Raw genomic sequence first — 22,444 nt, forward strand, 5'->3', positions numbered from 1 at the left:
CACACACCCCCCACATTTGCTTATCCACTCCTCTGCTGGGAGACACTTGTACCTCTTGGCTATTGTGAGCGACGCCGCAATGAATCTTTTTTATCTGTCCCTTTTGTTGCTCATGCTTTTGGTGTCATATCTAAGAATTCACTAACAAATCCAATGCCGTGAAGTCTTATTGTTATGTTTTCTTCTAAGAGTTTGATGGGTTTTGCTCTCATGATTCATGTCACTGATTAAATGTGTATATATAGTGTGAGGTCACATAGGATTATCTGTGACATACTTATATCATTTTTTGAAAAAATTAGTTCAAATATTTATCAAGTGTTGACCTGCTACTTGGGATAATTAGGACAGAAGAAATATCCCTAACTCTGTAAAGCTTACATCTGTTTTCAAAGTGTTCCATCCATGTACAGACTTCTTTCAAGAAGTAAATGTTCCCCCCACTCAATAATGAAAGCACCTTTGACTTGAAGAGGCAGATAAAAATATTCATTTTAGTTTTTTAAAACTATCTTAACCACACAGCGTATTTTTAATTGGGGGTGGGGAAGGAATTGGGGAGTAAAAGAAAACCAAGAATATCTTTAGGTTGACAGCTTTTTAAAGAACTAAGCCATAAGATAACCAGTACCTTCTTAATGGTACAAAATACTGTCAGGTCACTCACAGAAATGTGTTATAATCCTGTAATAATTAAAAGGTTTTATTTTTATAAAGTTAACAATAACATCTTGCTGTACTCTGTGTACTTATATTTTCAATTTTGTTATTGCAATAACTTTCCCTTGAATGACTGAAACTTCATATGTATCACTCTCATCCCTAAATCCTTTGCAAATTCCAATCAAAGTAGCTATTCAGTCAGAGGTAATGTTTTCAGTGTCCAAATAACAATATGTTTATCAATGGAGTAATTTACTACTGAAAATATGTCTTCTCCACAACACACTTCTTTACTATGTGATAGGAAAGGAGTTCTTCATGGATTACATAATTGAAACTTATTTAGCAAAATGCAGTCAGTTGAAGCTTATTACACTAGTTTCAAACATTCCCACTGTGTTATTTCTTCAAATCTTTAGCAATGTTTCCTGTGCATCTTAAGTCAAAATTTGCTGACCAAAAAAAAATGTATTTAGTTTTGCTATTTAAATATGAAGGTTTAAAACTGAGTTGATAATCAGGTGGCTATTGCGTTACAAAAAATTTAAAGGGACAAGGAAATTACAAACATACAAAACAAGAAAATTAGCAGTGCTAATGTCCTTTGCTTAAAGAGGTCTTTAAGCAAGCTATTTGGTGATAAGATTGTCTCTTCCTTAAAATAGTGAAGTCTTAGGCTGGGCATGGATGCTCCCGTCTATAATCCAAGCACTGTGAGAGGCTGAGGCAGGAGGATTGCTCAAGCTCAGAGTTCAAGACCAGGCTGAGCAACATGGTGAAACCTTATCTCTACAAAAACTACAAAAACCAGTCAGGCACGGTAGTGCATGCCTATGGTCCCAGCTACTCAGGAGGCTGAGGTGGAAGGATCACTTGAGCCCAGGAGGTCGAGGCTGCAGTCAGCTACAGCTACTGCACTCCAGCCTGGGAGACAGAGTGAGACTCTGTCTCAAAAAAAAAAGTTTTGTTGTGGAAGCTGGATACTTACACGCAGGTTTAATGATAAATAGATGCTTAAGATTATAATTAGTAACTAGAAAGATGAGGGGATAGAGAAAAATTGAGGGTAAGTCCAGTAAAACAAATAACATCTAAAAACAGCAGCTCTACAATATACTAAAAGTTACTGTACAAACAAATTAATGTAAAAAATTCTTTTGACCAAGGTAATAAACAACTAAAAGACATTTGACACTTTGTGTAACAGGTTTCCCAACGGTAGAAAGGAAAGAGAAATACTCTCAGTGGCAACTTACACTAACAATTTCAGTTACTAGTTCTACAGAGGCAACTGGCACCTATTCGTAATAATATTTCATACAGTTCCTCAGACAGCTCTGCTAGAAAGTCAGTCTCCTAAGTATCTTTCTCAAAACAATATTCTTCTATTTATCCTAAAACTTTGCCGCACACTGATACAGTTGTCATGGCCGACTGCAGTAAATATATTAGGCGGATGAGAGTAATTTGGAGGATGAATTCTAGCTCCTGCCAAATTTACAAAAGAATCATTTATACCACTGAGACTTCCTAGAGCAGTGATTCTTAAAGTATAGTCCCTGAACCAAATTAGCAGTATCACCTCAAATTCTCTTGGAAGTGCAAACGCTGGGCCCTCACCCCAGATCTGATTCATTCTGGGGTGGGGTCTAACGATCTGTGTTTTAACAAGTCTACTAGATGATTCTGACGCATGCTGAAGTTTAACAACCACTGCTCTAAAGAAAAATTTTCATTTATTTCCTTCCTAAAATGTATTGCTTCTATAAATTGGTTATCAGAATGTTCCTATAAATTATATGAAGGAAACAAGATTTACCTACTAGAAATAACCATATGACCCAGTGTAGCATTCTACCTATTTCAGTATTTCACATACAAAAAGGAATAAAGTATAAAGTAATAAACACTCATATATCTACCACCCCATTAAGAAACATCAGAAACACAGTAAAGCCTCCAATGTTCTTCACGTTCTCTTTGCATTTTTACTATGTATTCTATCATTTAGGAATTCATACATGTAAAATTTACTACTTTTTAAAATATTTAAATCTTCATATTGTTCCTATACTTTTTAAACTTGCTATTTTTTTTCCTAAGCACTGTTCCTGAGGTGTATCCATGTTGATAGCTCCCCTTCACCACTGCATAGAATTCTACCCTACATCTGTACTGTTTTCATTTCTGTGACTGATGGTTGTTACTTCCAATTCTTTTTCACTATTACAAACGATGTTGCCATGAAGTTTCTTTTTCTTTTTTTTTGAGATGGGGTCTCGCTGTCACCCAGACTGGAATGCGCTGACGTGATCTCGGCTCACTGCAACCTCTGTCTCGGGGGTTCAAGAGATTCTCTTGCCTCAGCCTCCCAGGTAGCTGAGATTACAGGTGTGTGCTACCACAACTGACTAAGTTTTGTATTTTTAGTAGAGACAGGGTTTCACCATGTTGGCCAGGCTGGTCTTGAACTGCTGACCTCAGGTGATCCACCTGTCTCAGCCTCCCAAAGTGCTGAGATTACAGGAGTGTGCCACTGCGCCCGGCCTGAAGTTTCATATAGCCTTCTTCACATGTGCAAAAGTTCCTGTGAGATGCACACCTAAGAACAGAGCGTCCTAGAATATTCAAACCAAATTTGCAGGACAATTTGCCAGGTTGCTTTCATATTTTGGACAGCGTTGTTGTCCAATTTACATTACCACAGCAGTTCAAAGATTTCCAGTTGCTCTATTTCAGGGGTGTCCAATCTTTTGGCTTCTCTGGGCCACACTGGAATAATTGTCTTTGGCCACACACAGAATATACTAACACTAATGATAGCTGATGAGTTTAAAAAAAAATCACAAAAATAGCTCATAATGTTTTAAGAAAATTTATGAATTTGGGTTAGGCCACATTCCAAGCCATCCTGGGCCACACGTAGTCCGCGGGTTGGACCAGCTAGCTCTATGCCACTTCTAACACTCTGTATTGGCAAACTTAATTTGGGGTCAGTCTAATGGATATGGAATAAGAGTATATTGTGCTTTTAATTTTTATTTCTGTCATTTAGTTTTCCTCTCTGTACATATATTTTGCTTTTTTTTTTGTTACTGACATAGTATTTCTGTCTGTATTCTGGACCATATCTTTTGTTGATTACATGTCAGGATCACTATCTTCCCTTGGTCTCTGCTTCCTTTTCTTATTTTCATGTTTTCTTTAGAATCTCAAAATTTTAAACTACAAAACTACTGAACTCAACTTTTGGTGCCTCACTCTTCCCTAGCTCAAGGTCATAAAATTGTTTTAGAATTTTTTTCTATAAACAAAACAAACTGGCCTTTTAAATTTAGGTGTTTAATCCATCTGGAGATGTGTTTTGTGTGGTTTTCATAAGGATCCAGTCTTTTTTTCACGTAAATAATGAATTATTCTGGCCCATGCTTTCAATAGCACCTCTGTCATGTATGTTAAGTTTCTGGTATTTTGTGCCATTCATCTAACTGTCTATCGCTATATTTTGTGCTATTTTTTCTGTTTTGTGCCATTCATCTAACTGTCCATCGCTATATTCAATACCACAATGTCTTAATTACTACAGTTTTTTGACAGGGCTTTCTTTCCTATCAAGCAAGCCTACCCTGTCCGTTCTTCCTGGATTGCCTTGGCTATTCTTAACCCTGTGCTTATCAAGTTCTAAGAAACACACAACAAAAAGGGATCAGAAGACAATACTCTGAGTCTCCCACCTCTACTTTAACAAAGTAGCTCCACAATTACACAGTTAACACAGAACAACACAATATTTCTACGGTCCCTTTAATTCTGAATTATACAAATCCTAGTAGTTTACTTTCAGTGTCTCATGCTCTACTGATCGAACTAGCCAGGCGACCCAAAGTAGTTTACTTTAATAAAGACATAAAAAAAAGATTTATCATTTGTATTAGTATGAAGAATGAAATCTATGAAATCTAGAATTAAAAAGTGTTAAAAAGCTTATACAAATCTAAAATGTAGGCATTTGAAAAGCATTAACAAAGTTACCTGCATCAAATACTGTGCACCTTCTCTCAAGTCATCTGCATGTACTGGAGCGTAAAATGCCTTCATTTTGTTCTTAATAAGCCATCGCTGATATTTGGCTTGATCGATGGACATCTCTTTCATGGCTTGTCTTCGAGGACCCTGTGAATAAAAATATTAATAATATATTTAATTAAAAAGTAATCTACTTCACATTTACATAAACCATTCATCCTGTTATACTGGCTTGAAACAGGTGACTAAATGTAGGGGCGGAAAAAGTATAACAATAGCATTTTATTTTCATGTAGTCTTTTTAATACATAAGATTAGAAAAAAGTAGAGTTGATGGAATAGCTAAGGCACAAGGATGCCAGTAGAAAGAAGAAACACAGACTTAAAAATAAATTAAGTTTCCATTCTAAGTAAATGAAAGAGGTTAGAAGCTATTGAAAATGAAGAGATGGCCGGGCGCGGTGGCTCAAGCCTGTAATCCCAGCACTTTGGGAGGCCGAGACGGGCGGATCACGAGGTCAGGAGATAGAGACCATCCTGGCTAACACGGTGAAACCCCGTCTCTACTAAAAAAATACAAAAAATTAGCCGGGCGAGATGGCGGGCGCCTGTAGTCCCAGCTACTCGGGAGGCTGAGGCGAGAGAATGGCGTAAACCCGGGAGGCGGAGCTTGCAGTGAGCTGAGATCCGGCCACTGCACTCCAGCCCGGGCGACAGAGCAAGACTCCGTCTCAAAAAAAAAAAAAAAAAGAAAAAAAAAAAGAAAATGAAGAGATTATACAGAGTAAAATAACCACCTTCTATTTTTCTACAGAAAGTTTCCCTAGTTTGATTTTCGTTACTCCCAAATGTCTGTGTTATTAATTCTAACTTGAGAATATCACTGAAAATCAAAGTGAGCTATATAATATTAATGCATTTTTCTTCAAAATTCTGTTAAAGGATGAAATAACAGGAGAAACTAAATGAGCTTTGTTAACTCATAACTCTATTTTGATCCTTGTAAGCAATACACAAAATGTTTTATACACAAATATATAAAACAAAAATCTAAAAATAAGCTTAAGAGAACACACCCTAAATGTAAATAAGTAAAAATATAATTTACCTTTTGTAGTAGGGAAATTGTCTCATTTGTAAACGTCTTATGCTCAAGCCTTGATTTAGCTGATCAGCTCAGAGACAAACTAGAAAACTCCACAAGTCCCAAGTGGGGTCAGTGTCTCCAAGAATCCTTCCACCACCCTAGACACACACACACACACACACACACACACACACACACACACGCCCTTTGACTTTGCCATTGTATAAGCAGAACAACCAGCTGGGGATGAGACATGAGGTATACAACACGCGCTTCTAGAACCAAAGCAAGATGAAGAACAGAACTTGGGAGAGAAGCTAATCCAACAAATACCCCTATTTCTTATGCAGCACAGGTAAGCCATCATCCAGTCTGTTCTTAACAACCACAATGCCAAAAACTAAAAACTACTTTCTTATGCAGCACAGGTAAGCCATCATCCAGTCTGTTCTTAACAACCACAATGCAAAAACTAAAAACTACTTTCTTATGCAGCACAGGTAAGCCATCATCCAGTCTGTTCTTAATAACCACAATGCCAAAAAACTAAAAACTACTTTCGGATTTAAAAAGTTCGTCATTTTTAATAGTTCTCTTCTGGCTAAAACAAAAAAGAATTGGCAACTAAGTGTTTGAACTTAGAAATTCAGCATTCATTTTGCTCTTCTTACATACCAGAGATACTACTTCCCCCTGAAGATATTTATCACAATTTGTCTATTTTTTCCAACCCCCGTTTTTTTTTCTGTTAAGTAAATGTTCCCAAGTGTTATTGGGACTTTAAAACACACACACACACACACACACACACACACACAAGTTCTGCAATACATGTGCAGAATGTGCAAGTTTGTTACATAGGTATATACATGCCATGGTGGTTTGCTGCACCCATCAACCTGTCATCTACATTAGGTATTTCCCCTAATGCTATCCCTCCCCAAACACCCCCACCTCCTGACAGGTCCTGCTGTATGATGTTCCCCTCCCTGTGTCCATGTGTTCTTATTGTTCAACTCCCATTTATGAGTGAGAACATGCAGTATTTGGTTGTCTGTTCTTGGGTTAGTTTGCTGAAAATGATGGTTTCCAGCTTCATCCATGTCCCTGGCAAAGGACATGAACTCATCCTTTTTTATGGCTGCACAGTATTCCATGGTGTATATGTGCTACATTTTTTTTTTTTTTTTTTTTGAGACGGAGTCTCGCTCTGTCGCCCAGGCTGGAGTGCAGTGGCCGGATCTCAGCTCACTGCAAGCTCCGCCTCCCAGGTTTACGCCATTCTCCTGTCTCAGCCTCCCGAGTAGCTGGGACTACAGGCGCCCGCCACCTCGCCCGGCTAGATTTTTGTATTTTTTTAGTAGAGACGGGGTTTCACCGTGTTAGCCAGGATGGTCTCGATCTCCTGACCTCGTGATCCGCCCGTCTCGGCCTCCCAAAGTGCTGGGATTACAGGCTTGAGCCACCGCGCCCGGCCAATTTTCTTTATCCAGTTTATTACTAATGGGCATTTGGGTTGGTTCCAAGTCTTTGCTGTTGTCAACAATGCCGCAGTAAACATACATGTGCATGTGTCTTAATAGAAGAATGATTTATAATCCTTTGGGTATATACCCAGTAATGGGATTGCTGGCTCAAATGGTATTTCTGGTTCTAGATCCTCGAGGAATCGCCATGCTGTCTTCCACAATGATTGAACTAATTTGAACTCCCACTAACAGAGTAAAAGCAATCCTATTTCTCCATATCTTCTCCAGTATCTGTTGTTTCCCGACTTTTTAATGACCGCCATTCTAACTGGCGTGAGATGGTATCTCATTGTAGTTTTGATTTGCATTTCTCTCTGATGAGATTTTTTTCATATGTTTCTTGGCCATATAAATGTCTTCTTTTGAAAAGTGTTGTTCAGATCCTTTGCCCACTTTTTGACGGGGTAGTTTTTTTCTTTTAAATTTGTTTAAGTTCCTTGTAGATTCTGGATATTAGCCCTTTGTCAGTTGGGTAGATTGCAAACATTTTCTCCCATTCTGTAGGCTGCCTGTTCACTTTGATGATAGTTTCTTTTGCTGTGCAGAAGCTCTTTACTTTAATAATATCCCATTTATCAATTTTAGCTTCTGTTGCCATTCCTTTTGGTGTTTTAGTCATGAAGTCTTTACCCATGCCTTTGTCCTGAATGTTACTGACTAGGTTTTCTTCTAGGGTTTTTATGGTTTTAGGTCTTACGTTTAAGTCTTTAATCCATCTTAATTTTTGTATAAGGTATAAGGAAGGGGCCCAGTTTCAAACATATTAATGAGAAAAATAACAGTGAATTTTGACTCCATAAGTATCAAAAAGCCAAACCACTCTATAAGGACAACACAGTTTGTTAAAATCTACTCATAATGAATAAGAAAAACAATGAGAGCTCAAAATTCAGTATCTGTTCCAAAATGCTACTTCGAGACCATTTAAGGGCAAAAATATTTTGAAAAAAACAACTACCTGAAAAAAAAAAAAAAAAGGTTTGCTTGTCAAATTATTTCCAATCTAGAAAGCCCTATAAATTACAAATTATATATAGCATAAAAATATTTTAGTATAAAAAAATTATTTCACACCTGTCAGAATGGCAATTATTAAGTCAAAAACAACAACAACAAAAAAACACAGATGCTGGTGAGGTTGCAGAGAAAAGAAAACACTTATACACTGTTGGTGGGAATGTAAATTATACTTCAGCCACTGTGGAAAACAGTATGGCTTTCTCAAAGAGCTCAAAGCAGAACTATCATTTGACTCAGCAATCCCATTACTGGGCATATCTCCAAAGGAACATAAATTGTTTTACCATAAAGACACATTCATGTACATGTTCATCGCAGCACCATTCACAATAGCAAAGACATGGAATCACCCTAAATGCCCATCTGGATAAAGAAAATGTGGTACATATATACCACGGAATATTATGCAGCCATAAAAAAGAATGAGACCACTTCCTTTCCAGAAACATGGCTGCAGCTAGAAGCTATAATCCTAAGTAAACTAACACAGGAACACAAAACAAAATACCCCATGTTCACTCTTATAAGTGGGAGTTAAACATTAAGTACATAAAGATACAAAGGAGGGAAAAACAGACACTGGGGGCTACTGGATGGGAGGAGGGTGAGGATCAAAAAATTATCTACAGGGTGCTATGCTTATTACCTGGGTGACAAAACAATCTGTACACCAAACCCCTGTGTTTAGCTATATAACAAACCTGCACATGTATCCCTGAACCCAAAATAAAACTTTAAAAAACTTGAAAAAGAAAACAAAATTGATACTTACCATATGTACATGGCCACAGATCATCAAACCAACATTTTTTGTGAAATCATGAACAAGATGAAGTAAAGCTGGACGTGAGTTTGGAGCACCTGTCATAACAAGACACTGTGGCCTAATTTAAGATGAAAAGACAAATTTAGATAAATTTGTGTTTCTGGCAACAAGAACATGATTTTAAGTTGTTTCTCTAAGAAGCTTTCTGATTCAACTGTCCTTAAAACGCAGGCCACAGGATCCTCAAAAATAATATTTTTAACCTGGACTTCTTGGTACATGAGAAATGCAGAAACAAAATCCTGGAACAAACATCATGCCAAATGTCCCTCTAAAATAACAGGTAATATTATACATCAAGATTCTGCTAGGTATTACAGAAAGAAATTATCATGCTAGTTAAAAAAATACATAACAATTTTTCATTTTCTGAAGGTAATACTCTATTAATAATTCTTTCAGAGTTTGCGAAACTTCCTGCGAGCACAGCTTTGCCTTCAAATATGTAACAATTTTTCATTTTCTAAAGGTAATAAATATTCTATTAATAATTCTTCCACAGAGTTTGCAAAACTTCCTGCAAGCACAGCTTTGCCTTCACATACAAAACAGGTCACTTTCCTTCTCAGCTTGATCACTTCATAATTACTACTACTTCATGGTATCAGCCCTCTCTAATCTAGCTTAACATTAATCACTGTTGTCACGTGAGTAAAATCACCTATGGTGAAAAAAAGATTTCTACTTTAACTAGAAATTTTAATTCTAGCTATCAATAATGAAAGCCAAAACTGAATTCAATTGCCTTTGCAAATGTGAGACAGTGGCATGCCTTTCATATATTTGTAACTCTTGATTTTCAGTGACTAGAAATGGAAATCACTGATATTTAATGAAAAAAATATACAGGTCTCCATTTGGTAGGTCCAAACAGGTTGGCAAAAATTCTTTAAGACAAGGATTTATATAATCAAAATAAACTATAACAGAAAGTGAACTGCAGACTACAATTTCTGACTTAAACATTAACTTTTAGAGGAGTCCTTAAAATAAGCATGAAAACCTAAATAATGACTTTTCAAAAAATACCATCTTACTTAGAATTTTAGCAAATGAGCTGGTAAAGCAATTCTGTCTGGGAGAGTTGCTTTGAGGCAATCAAACATGAAATCATGCTCCAGGCTTTCTGAGCTTTAGCAAGTTACATAACTCCTTAGCCAGACAGCATATTTCCTAGTCTTCCTAGAAGCTACATGTGGCCCAATGACTAACTTATAGCCCGTATGTTCCTATTTCCAGGGCATGTCCTTTAAAAAAGGAAGCTATGCTGCCTCCATACATTATTCCCCCTTTCCAGAAAGCTAGACTATGGATGCGGTGATGACTCTGACCACATGAACAAAAACAGCTAGGGAATGACAGACTGATAAGGAATGTGGGTCCTGAGTGACCAAAGTACAGCAAATCTGCTTACCTGCCACGAACCATCTCTCTACTTCTGGACAACCATGTGACACCAATGCGTCTCTTGTTTGAACCACTGTATTTTTCAGTCTTTTTGTTACAGTAGTTTAACCCATACCCTAACGAACAGAATCCATTATTGTGAGAAATTAACTTGTAGCCCCTACCTCTACTAAATAATAAACCACAAAGATATAATTTGCTACAGTTTTATCATACCAAAAATGGTACAGTACAAAGTTTATTAGGGATGATTTTGAGTAACAGCAGCAGAGTGCACATCTGCCTTGATTTTATCTCCTTTCTCAAAGCTCTCCATGACATAGAGATTTTTTTAAAGTCACAAACCACAAAAATATCTAGAGCACAAGTGCATTGAAATATTGAAAGCTAGAAAGCAACTGGAAGAAAAGTAAAGGATTTGACAAATCAGGAAAAAATGAAATCTGAAAAGCACATGAGAAAGCTATGAAACTACCTGATTTTACATCTAAAAATCACCAAAATGCCTAGGAGTTAGGAACAGTAGGTCCCTCTGGACATGGCAGAACAGTGTGTTAAAGAAAGTAAAAGTTTACACAAGAAGTAACTAGATGGATCTAAATCATTTCCATCACTGTGATAGGTCACTGTCCCTGTCCCTTCCCAACCCTACTAAGCTGGGGCTTATTTGCTGGAGAGAGCCCCTGGTCTGGGAGTCACCAGCAACAGCTGGGGGCAGAAGTAAGCTACTTTTAATAGGAGAGTTTAAAGAACATGTATATACTGAACCCTGAAACCTTTAAGCTCCTTTCTCCACTTGGCTCCCAGAATGCTCTACCTACAAGCAGAAGATTAAAAGAATCTTTTCTGGAAAATCTAATCAGATCAAAAAGAAAGCCTTTCTTTCCAGCAAAGCCACATTAATCCACATTAAGGATTTCAACTGACAAGCTCCACTCACCAATGCCGAACTTCCCTGGCCAAGTATTAGAGATACTTCATTTCAGACAAGGCTAAATCCCAAAAATTAAAGAAACAGTAAACAGTAAGAAACTACAAGGTGAAGACAACAAAAATCGTTCAGCAAGTTTGGTGAAGGTTAAGACGGTGATGAATATAGTTAAGAAAGAAGAAAAATTATTACTTTTGGGGAAACAAAAAAGCTATGTAGCAAAGAAAAAACAGTAATTTAATTTACTCCATGGCTCAGCTGTTACAGCAGGTTTAAAAGTCTTAAAAATAGAAATATCAAATATGATTGATATAATCAAAATCATGAAATAAAACATACTGGGAGGATGGGGTATAAAGGTAAGGATGCATGCATGTGGTAGGCATATACAGATGAAAGACATCAGTCGATAGTACCCAAAATTAAAAATCAAAAAGTACAGCAGTCCCCCCTTATCTGCAGCTTTGTTTTCCATTGTTTCAGAATATAGAACATTCTATAAATACACAATTCATAAGTTTTAAATTATACATCATTCTGAGCAGTGTGGTGAAATTTCTCAACATCCGGCTCCATCTGGCCTGGGACATAAATTCTCCCTTTATCCAGCGTCTCCGTGCTACAGATACTACCTGCCCAATAATCTGTACTGGTTATCAGATCAACTGTTGCATATCGCAGTGCCTGTGTTCAGGCAACTCTTATTTTACTTCATGATGCCCTCAAAGCACAAGAGTAGTGATGCTAGCAATTTGAATATACCAAGAAAAACTGTAAAATGCTTCCTTGAAGTGAAAAGGTGAAAGTTCTTAGTAAGGAAAGAAAAAACATCATATGCAGAGGTTACTAAAATCTACAGAAAGAAAATGAATCTTCTAACTGTGAAATTATAAGGAAGGAAAAAGAAATTCATGCTAGTTTTGCTTCTGTACTTCAAACTGTAAGAGTTGCAGCTGTAATGTGCAATAAGGGCTTAGTTAAGATGGAAAAGGCACTAACTTTGTGGATAGGAGACATGAACAACAACCACAAAAAGGTGTTCTGACCCATGACAATGAAGTTGAGTACTCTCTGCAGTTCCAGCTATCCACTGAGGGTCCCGGAACATAACCCCTGTGGGTAACGGGACTACTGTGCAGCAACACAAGCATGATATTTATGAAGTAAATAATATGGTTACCTGTAGTTGTGAGACAAAGAGGGATATGAGCAGCAGGCAACTAATGATTTTCATGACAAACCTTGCAGACTAGCTTTTCCTCTTTACACAATATTCATGTATAATTCTCGTAAAAATTAAAAAGCCAAATTGGGCTAATTTTTTTTTTTAGACAGGGTCTCGCTATTGCCCAGGCTAGCATGTAGTGGTGCAATCATGGCTTACTATAGCCTAGACACTTCTAGACTCAAGCGATCCTCCAGCCTCAGTCTCCCGACCACAGGTATGCACCATCATACTTGGCTATTTTTAAAATTTTTGGTAAAGACAAGATCTCACTATGTTGCCTAGCCTGGTCTGAAACTGCTGGTCTCCAACTCCTAAGCTCAAGTGATCCTTCTGCCTCAGGCTCCCCAAGTGATGGGACTGCAGGCATGAGCCACCATGCCCAAAAATAATTTTTTTTTAATGTTGCCTTTACTACAATGAGCCAAAGCAACAGGGTTTTTTTGTTTGTTTGTTTTTTAAATTAATGGCAAATAAACAGACTCTTGGTCATACTCTCAGTTCTAGGATACAACTTTTTACATAAAAAGAATAATTTCTATTTTCTGTTATCTTTGACATCACTATCCAAAATATGCTGAAGTGAAAAGTTTTCCTCTCAGGGCTCTCATTCCTCCTTCTCCATTTCTGTCTACACTAAAGCTGAAGACCTGCGTGTGGTCTCTGAGAACTCTTTTATTCTAGCAAAAAGGAAGAGGGGAATTCGAAAAAGTAACAAAAAAATAAACAATTACTTTGACTGGGAGGGAGACTGGGTAGAGCAATTCTTTTGACACTTATCTATGTTTCAGCGTTTCTTTAAACATAGGAAAGATTTGTGTTTATCATGCAGAAGCCAATAAGGAGGGATTACTCATGACTAAAGAAAGTTTATACTGAGGGTTAATAAACTATTAGAAAGATAATATATTCTTTTTTTGGTTTTTTTTGAGATGGAGTCTCACTCTGTCGCCCAGGCTGGAGTGCAGTGGCATGATCTTGGCTCACTGCAACTTCTGCCTCCTGGGTTCAAGCCATACTCTTGCCTCAGCCTCCAAAGTAGCTGGGACTACAGGCATGCGCCACCATGCCTGCTTAATTTTTGTATTTTTAGTAGAGACAGGGTTTCACCATGTTGGCCAGGCTAGTCTCGAACTCTTGACCTCAAGTGATCCCCCAGCCTCAGTCTCCCCAAGTGCTAGGATTACAGGCATGAGCCACCGTGCCCATCCAAAAAGGTAATATATTCTTAAAGTCATTTATTGAGGAAAATAGTAATAAATGCTCTTTAGTATAAGCACTGATTCTTTGTCACTATAAGTTGCTTCCAGTTAATCATTGATAAGACACAACTAACAATTTTAGTATGTTGGTAATGTACAAAATAAGGCATGTCAAAAAATCTTTATGAATCTCATACAGTTACATAACTTTAATGGCCATGGAGAAAATAAAACTTTGACTTGATGATAAGCATCATTTAAAAGTCTTCAAGTGAGAAAACTCCAAAACCCTCATAATATTTTTTAAGGTAGATGTTAATTTTTCTCTTTGTACAATTTTGTTCTTGAATAATTAAACTGCCCAAGTCCAATTAAAAATGTGAAATGCACATGAAAATGTCACTGAAAAATAAGAACTGACTGGCCAGCAAAAAGAAAATGCTTCCATGTTTCCTTCTTTATCACATACCTAAAGTTTTTCACGTGGTCTTCCACTCCAGTAAGACGAATTGAATGCTGCAGTGCATTCAGGTAAGTCAGGGCTTGTGTAGAGGATCCCCAATTCACATCTGTGGAAAGATAATGTTCATGCAGCATTAACATCAGTAATAACAACCAATCAATAGCGAATCTGAGGCACAGAGAATTAAACATGCTTTCACATTTAAAAAGTCAATTGCTGAAATACACTATTGTACTTTCAATAGTTCACATATACAGCAAGATATTAAGACTGATAATCTGAACTATAATTCATTTAAAGAAAAAGTATAATTTAGAAAAGACTGAGATAGGGCTGCAGACATGCTGTGCATACAACTCTAAAAGAGTTTCACAAATCAATATGTTAAAATTATTGTTTGTATAGCCAAAGGTCTAAAGGGAAATGAGTAAATTTCTAATTGTTAAGAAATACTTGTTTATAGTACTTAACTATCTGGGTTATTTGAACAGGAAAATTTTATTTCTTATTGAATAAACAACTTGAACTTCAAATGATTTTAGACATTTGTTAATTTATAGACTTCATAGGTACGTTAGAGAAATAATTTCTTCTAAAATGGTTTATTTCATTTCTGGAGCTACCATTTTAATCTAAAAGCTCATCATTTTATATCTGGATTACAAAATGTATTCTTACTGAAACTACTCTTGTAATCTCTTCCCAATCTATTCTATTAAGCCCAAATGAAGACTTTCTCATCAGGTCTTTCTTGTGTCACAGGTTATAATGCTCAATACTGGGACCAATCCTAACATACTCTAGCATCATCATCTTACATGGAGATACATTTAGCTGTTATCAATATGACATACTAGGAAATCACTAATCATTGCCCAGTTAAAACAAGTTTGTCCAATTTCCCCTGCTACACAGTATCCTAGTGGGAAAGACACTATGTCTTCCAATATTTTGTTAACTCCATGTTATTCAATACTGTTCTAAGACCACAGTAGGTTATATATATAAATAGCCTAGCTTATTAGGCTATATAGCTACTACAGTACTGTAACTGGATCCTTTCAAAAGATAATTTTAAAATATAGTGAGTGCAGCAAAATGTTAATTATATGCATTTATTATTTTTCTACAAATAGGATCAATTTAATTTATGAGTAAGAATGGAAACCATAAGAATAAAAAATCTCAAAGTAACTGTTTTATTAAAACTACATGTATTTGAAAAAAATAAAACTTTTAAGAGTTTGGAAATAACGTATTTTAGGTTTTATACAAAGTAGCTTTCAAACATCCAAAAGATGATGCTTAAAATGAAAAATAACTTCTAGATGTTTTCTAGCTTGGGATACAAACAAAAAAGGCTACTAACCTGGTTTTTTGTAGGTAACATAAATATACAGCCCAAGGACTATCACATATGTTAGCAGTGCAGCCCACCAGTTAATGACAAACATCACTATGCAACAAAGAATTGCTCCAAGAAGTGATATCCACATGTTGTAGTATTTGAATGCAGGACGCCATCCTAACAATAACAAATAAATAAGTCACGCAAATACTTCATCTGCTTTACATAATGGTACATATGTATTCAAAAAATAACATTCTTTAGGGCTGCCACACTTGAGAGGACTTTAAGCATTAAGTATAAGTCTAATACTGAAAAGTGAAGTCAAAGACTATTATTGATCACAATTGAATTTGACAATTCTTGATGACTATGAAAAGGTAATATCTATTTCCACATTACTGTATCCTACTAGTTCTGTATTCAATAAACTCTTCATTAAAAGAGTAAATCAACCTACCTTAGGTGAATGTTAAAAACTACAGAAGGTTTAAAAAGAAAAAAAAGGTTTCAAACTGAATCCTTAGTAGTAACTAGGCTTTATTTTCTGGTTCTAGGATGACATATCCATCGTCTAATGAATATATAAGACATTTCAAACAAAATGTTCATAAAAATTATTAAAAACATAATCAACATGCTAGAACTAAGAGCCGACTACAGAAACACATACCTTTCCATTTAGTGAAGTATTTATGAAGGAAGCCCACTTTAAAAAATGTTGAAGACCATGTTTTTAAATTTTCATTGGTAAGTAGTTCCACAGGCAAAATTATTTTAAAAGATCATTTCAATAAAATTTATATATTTAAAGTAAAAACCTGATGCTAGAATGTTTGTGTCCAAAGTTCTCATACTTTATCTTCCCTGTTCTCAGACTTTCAAATCTTTAAAAGGAACAATGCTTTTGTTCCTTCAGTTCCTTTCCTGATTTGCAATGGTAGTCACAGTTTATAAGAAAAGTCTCATATATTTACAGTTGATAGAGACCCCTTATGTCAGAATTTTACAGAATTCACTATATTACAACCATTTTCTTACAGGTAACCTACATCATAATGATGTTCTTAGAACTAAAATAGAAATCAGCTAAAAATTGAAAAACTAGTTTTTTAAAAAGTAACAATTTTTCACATTGTTATCAGAATTAGAGATTAATGCTACCAAACGCTTTGAAGACAAACAATATTATCAGTAAACTTACTGATAAAGAGATCTTTGAAGACTTACTTTGAATTAACTATAAAGGCAGACTTGGCATTAATGAACTAATCCCACACATAATATCTTTTAAAATGTGGCAATACTTTTATTTTCTTTGAAATCAAAAATAATATTTATAAACTTTTTTAAAAATGTAAAATTACCTGGAGATTTTGCAAGTGATGCATGGAATACTGAAAAATTGATCAATGCATATGATGCAAGGAAGAAGTTTGAGATAATTGGAGCAATAACATTCAGTTCAGCTGCAAAACAAACGTGTGAGATTTATTGACGTATTAGACATTTAACTTTTTAAAATTATGAAGTATTTCAAACCTTTAGTTAACAACACAGCACCCCATAACTACCATCCAGATTTCATAAACATTTAGATTTTGCCATATATGCCTCATATACTTTACTTTTCAGGAATCCAATCCTATGCAAACTATTGAATCCCCTTTATACTTTATCTCACACTTCTCCAAACTTGGTATATTCTGTCCAGTCATATATAGTTTTATGATATATATAGTCTATATGCATCATATAGTACTGTTCTGCGTGTTTTAAAAGTTATGTAAATAGCATACCATATGTATCATTCTGAAATTTGATCTTTTACATTTATTTTTGAAATTCATCCACATTGAAATATGAAAACCAAGTTTATTCCTTTAACTGCTGCATATTTTTCTTCTATTGATCTAGGTTGTTTTCATTTTTCACTATAATGAATAATACTAGAAACATTATTGTATATGGCTCTTTAAGTATATATACAAGTTTCTACAGGGCACACACCTAGAAGGAAAACTGCTGATCACAGAAAAGTTTACGAGATATTGCCCATTTGTTCTCCGAAAGTGGCTACACCAAATACACATCTAATGGCATCAGATGGGAGTTAGTTTCCACATAGTCCCACAACACTTGGTGGTACATCAGCCTTTTAATGTCAACGAGTCTCAGAGGTTAGACAAAATTCTTTAAACCTTAAAAAGTCCAATGTTGTCTTTAGCAGTGGAAGACCCAACAGAGCTCACTTGTGATCAGAGGCAGAGTGCCAAAAAAATAGATCACCAAAGGCACTGATGTCACAGGGGACATTGGAATCCTTTTCCTTATGCCATTGTCACATTTGTTTTAGGAAAAATAACCTAGGAATTCCCTTTAGCTCTAATGAGAACTAGGTAATGGCAATAATTTCAGCAAATATGTACTGAGTGCTATTAGTTACAGTACTTTATAAAATTTCTTTGATTACAAAGAGACAGTATACCAAGATAACATTGTTAATAATTTAATAATTCAATGTCTAGAATATAGATGCACCAAAAATCTACAATAACACACCATTTATATAACTAACCAATTAAGATAAATCCAAGTGCAATTAAGAATGTTAAGATGTAGCCACGAAGAGGTTCGTTATTTTTCCCATAACCTTTGGCAAACATCTGGAAAGCTGGGTAGATGTTGTCCTTACATAAAGCCTAATGAAAGAAAACATTAAAATGAAATATATTAAAATTAGATATATAGATTTGCTGATAGTTCTAATAGGTTAATCAGGATTGAGACTCAAGTTTCTAATTCTTGGTCATCTCTTTTATCCTGTCCCACATACTGCTTCACCTACAAAATGTAAAGGAAATTCAAACATTTCAAACATCAGAAGGATGCTAGTCAAAATTTCTATCTGCCTTACCCTATCCCCATGTTGAAATTAAATTTTATGAAGAAGAAATCAGAGAAGCAGGCATACAAGTAAAAACAAAGTTGAAAGCTTGATAAATATGATATAGTTGTGACCTATTTTAAGAAAAACAAGCCGAAATCTTAAAGCAGATAAAAATCCTGACTATAAAACTTAACTACCTTTCTTAAAACATTGCTGAACACTGTCTTAAATGATATTTTCTACCTTTAGTATACTCACTGGCTATAAATACAGCATTAAGAACAAGACTGCAGAATCAACATTCATTTATTTGATTTAGCAATAAAAAGTACTTCCCATCAGTATTCAGCTGTTTAATGCTCACTAAAAGGAGATAATGTCTATCCTATACATCATTATACCCTCAAGTAATGTACACAATGTGTAGCACATGTTTGGTACTTAAATATTTGTAAAATAAAATATTTAGGTTGACATCATACTGACTAGAACAAAGATATTTTGCTACTTCCTATTTGCAGTCTTAGACTGCATTCCTATACCTTAGACATCTTGAAAATGTATGCTAAATATGTTAAAAAAGCAAACATCCAGCACTTCTAAAAAGACAACTCAGACTATACCTTGACAGCAGGCAAATGCACAAACGTTTATATAAACAAACATATTCACGTTCATTCATACACGTAAAATTATGTATGTCTTTATGTACACATATATATCATATATATGTATATATATGGTTGACAGAAACAAATAAATTTGTAAATAGCAACAATTCCAAATTAAGAAGCATTACTTTAACTCTCCCTTTAATAAAGCCTGTAATATAAAAACACTTACCTGAAATATTTTGGGAGCACTCACAAGGGATGCTAATGCTGAAGAAAGAGTGGCTGAAAAGATACCTGCAGAAATTAATGGTGTAAATCCTGACACCATACTCATTACCTTAAATAAAAGTGACAGAAATAGAAAAATAAATCTCACAATTCAGAAAAAACACAATATTATGTGGTCACATTTTGAAGGAGGTTAACACTGGGATAATTTTATAGTAATAACAACAATGCTATGTGCATTACAAATATCTGAAACAAATTTACCACTAGCCCTTACCTTAAGAAAACTTTTCCTTCGTAAAATGTTAAACACACACAATGGTAGAGAGAAGAGAATAATGAACTGCTAACACCCACCACCTAATTTCAACAATGATCAATGTAGGGCCATTCCCCACAATATTTTGAAACAAGTCCCAGATATCCTTTAACACATAAATATTTCAGTACATATCTCTAACAGGTAAGGACTTTTGAAAACTTAACTATAATGCCACTGTCACAGCTTAAAAACTTAATAATTGCTTAACAGTACCACAAAAAGGCAAGTCAGCATTCAAATTCCCAAAATTACCCTTTTTTATCTTTCAAAAATAGTCTGTTCAAATCAGGATCCAAAAAAAAAAAGTTACACATTATATTTGGTTTATATGTCTCTTCAGTCTTTTTCAATCAACAGGTTCACATTTCCTTTTCCTTTTATTATGTTTCTATCATTTCTCTCATGGAGATCTCATGCTCTGGATTTTTCGGACTTCATCATCATTCTGTTGCTTAACCTATTCTCATTTCTGTAATTCTAGTAAACTAGTACTATCTAGACAGTTAATCAAAATGAGGTAAAAGTTTTGGCAAGAGTATTGCATAAGTGCCATCATGTACTTCTATTAGGAAGGCTGTTTCTTATGTTAAGATAGTATTGTGGTTAGACTATTTTTTTCTAAGCCTTTATCTTTTAGAGCTAAATGTGGAAATATTTCCAGCTGAAGATATGATCTAAAGTCTAGGGTTTTGCTCTAAATAATCTGGGATAGGAGGAGTTACACAGGAAACAAAATTAATCATGCATTGATAACTGATAAAGCTGGGTATTATAGGTATTAGGTGTATTATATTGCTTTCTCTATGTACATGTTCAAATATTTCCTCTTAGAAAACTTTAAAAAAAAAAAAAAAACACCAACAATAAAGGACTGATCACCAAGCTCATGAATCAGGTAAGTTCAAACTGAGGGGCACAATTCAAAACAACCTGGTTCAAATGCTGAAACTGTCAATGTCATAAAGATTACTGTGGGCTAGAAACTCCCCTAGATTAAATGATTTTAAAATGACACAATAACTAAATACTATGTGTGATCCTAGATGAATCTTGGACTTAGAGAAAATACTATAAAGGACATTACTGGGACAAGTGGAGAAATATGAACATAGGATATATATTTAAATAACAGTATTTCATCAATGTTTAATTTCTTAAGTAGGATAACCATATTGTGCTTACACAAAATGCGTTAAATACTTCGAAATGATTGTCATGTCATGATGTCTATAACTTATTTGAGGAGAAAAAGACTATACACATACACATACAAAGCAAATAGGGTACAATATAAACTAGTAAATATAACTGAAGGATAAGTACACAGGTATTCACTGTGTACTTCTGAATCTGTGAAACTTGTCAAAACACAAAATTAAAGTGGAGGAGTTGTGTGGTGGATTCAACTATTGTCAACTTGAGCAGCTGTGAATGGTATTATAAATTTCCCAGCAGTGAATGGTGATCATCACTCAGATTATTTGCTTCATTGGTAGAGATTTTATCTTTCATTTATATGACTAAGAACATGTCAACTGAGACCAAAGAGATAAGGAAATCAGGTTTTTTTTTTTTTTTTTTTTTTTGAGACAGAGTCTCGCTCTGTCGCCCAGGCTGGAGTGCAGTGGCCGGATCTCAGCTCACTGCAAGCTCCGCCTCCCGGGTTTACGCCATTCTCCTGCCTCAGCCTCCCGAGTAGCTGGGACTACAGGCGCCCGCCACCTCGCCCGGCTAGTTTTTTTTATTTTTTTAGTAGAGACGGGGTTTCACCGGGTTAGCCAGAATGGTCTCGATTTCCTGACCTCGTGATCCGCCCGTCTCGGCCTCCCAAAGTGCTGGGATTACAGGCTTGAGCCACTGCGCCCGGCCGAAATTTAATTGTTTAAACCAAATGAAAAGTTAGCAACAGGTACAATCCCTGTCCACAATGCACAAGCCTGATTTCACGTACACATAAACCACCCTGTTGACTAAACATCTTTCCCTAGATCTTCCATTAGATTTAAGGTTGAATATGAAGAATACATCTCTGAAGTGTTTTAAAGACAGTAGCACAGACTTCTAACAGTGGGGAGAAAATCTGAAAAGATTATTTTCTACTCAGCCCTTTAATAACAATTTGGTAGTTATATATATGCTGTGCATTTTTCATAGTCACTATTTTTTCATGGTAATGCTGGATTACTTAGAACTGACAACCTTATCTTTAGGGAAGGAGATTGTGAAGGACAGATGAGTCAAGATTAAAATGAATAAACCTAATTTCTGCTATACAGCCTCATTAGATCACACAAGATTCTACATCTGTTGTAATGATCTCAAAGTTAAATTAAGTACAAAGAAAGAGGTAAGTAGACGAAAGTAGAGAAAGACTTTATGATACATTCTGCATTGTAGGAGTAAGGCAAAACTGACACCACCAGCATTACTATAACCTCTTCTCTTCCATGTTGAGGAAACAATACATTTTCCCTTCTTCCATCAGTTATAAATTGAAGTAAATTATGATCCAGACTTTTCACCTGGAAATACTATGTTTTGGGGCCTGCTATAATAGTTTTCCTGTTTTCTAGTAAATAGTTGAACAGTTATCCAATAACCTCTGTACTTCTCAACATGTAATGGTAAAATATCAGCAGCAAGGATAATAATATTGAATGTAA

The 22,444-nt window shown here is 35.4% G+C and overlaps 1 protein-coding gene across 2 annotated transcripts in view; it reads right to left on the minus strand.

The window, feature by feature from the left end:
• SLC12A2 (solute carrier family 12 member 2) overlaps positions 1–22,444 on the minus strand; it is a 105,707-nt gene that overhangs the window by 22,782 nt on the left and 60,481 nt on the right. For both annotated transcript variants that reach the window (XM_033181364.1, XM_033181365.1), the window contains exons 11-17: positions 19,461–19,568; positions 18,306–18,429; positions 17,095–17,196; positions 15,749–15,904; positions 14,386–14,485; positions 9,098–9,209; positions 4,696–4,836 (exon numbers count right to left, since the gene is read on the minus strand). In XM_033181364.1, the coding sequence (XP_033037255.1) occupies positions 4,696–4,836; positions 9,098–9,209; positions 14,386–14,485; positions 15,749–15,904; positions 17,095–17,196; positions 18,306–18,429; positions 19,461–19,568 (843 nt within the window). The remainder of the gene's footprint in view (positions 1–4,695; positions 4,837–9,097; positions 9,210–14,385; positions 14,486–15,748; positions 15,905–17,094; positions 17,197–18,305; positions 18,430–19,460; positions 19,569–22,444) is intronic.

This window comes from Trachypithecus francoisi, unplaced genomic scaffold (assembly GCF_009764315.1).
Source record: "Trachypithecus francoisi isolate TF-2019V2 unplaced genomic scaffold, Tfra_2.0 Lachesis_group2, whole genome shotgun sequence".
NCBI classification, from domain to species: Eukaryota; Metazoa; Chordata; class Mammalia; order Primates; family Cercopithecidae; genus Trachypithecus; species Trachypithecus francoisi.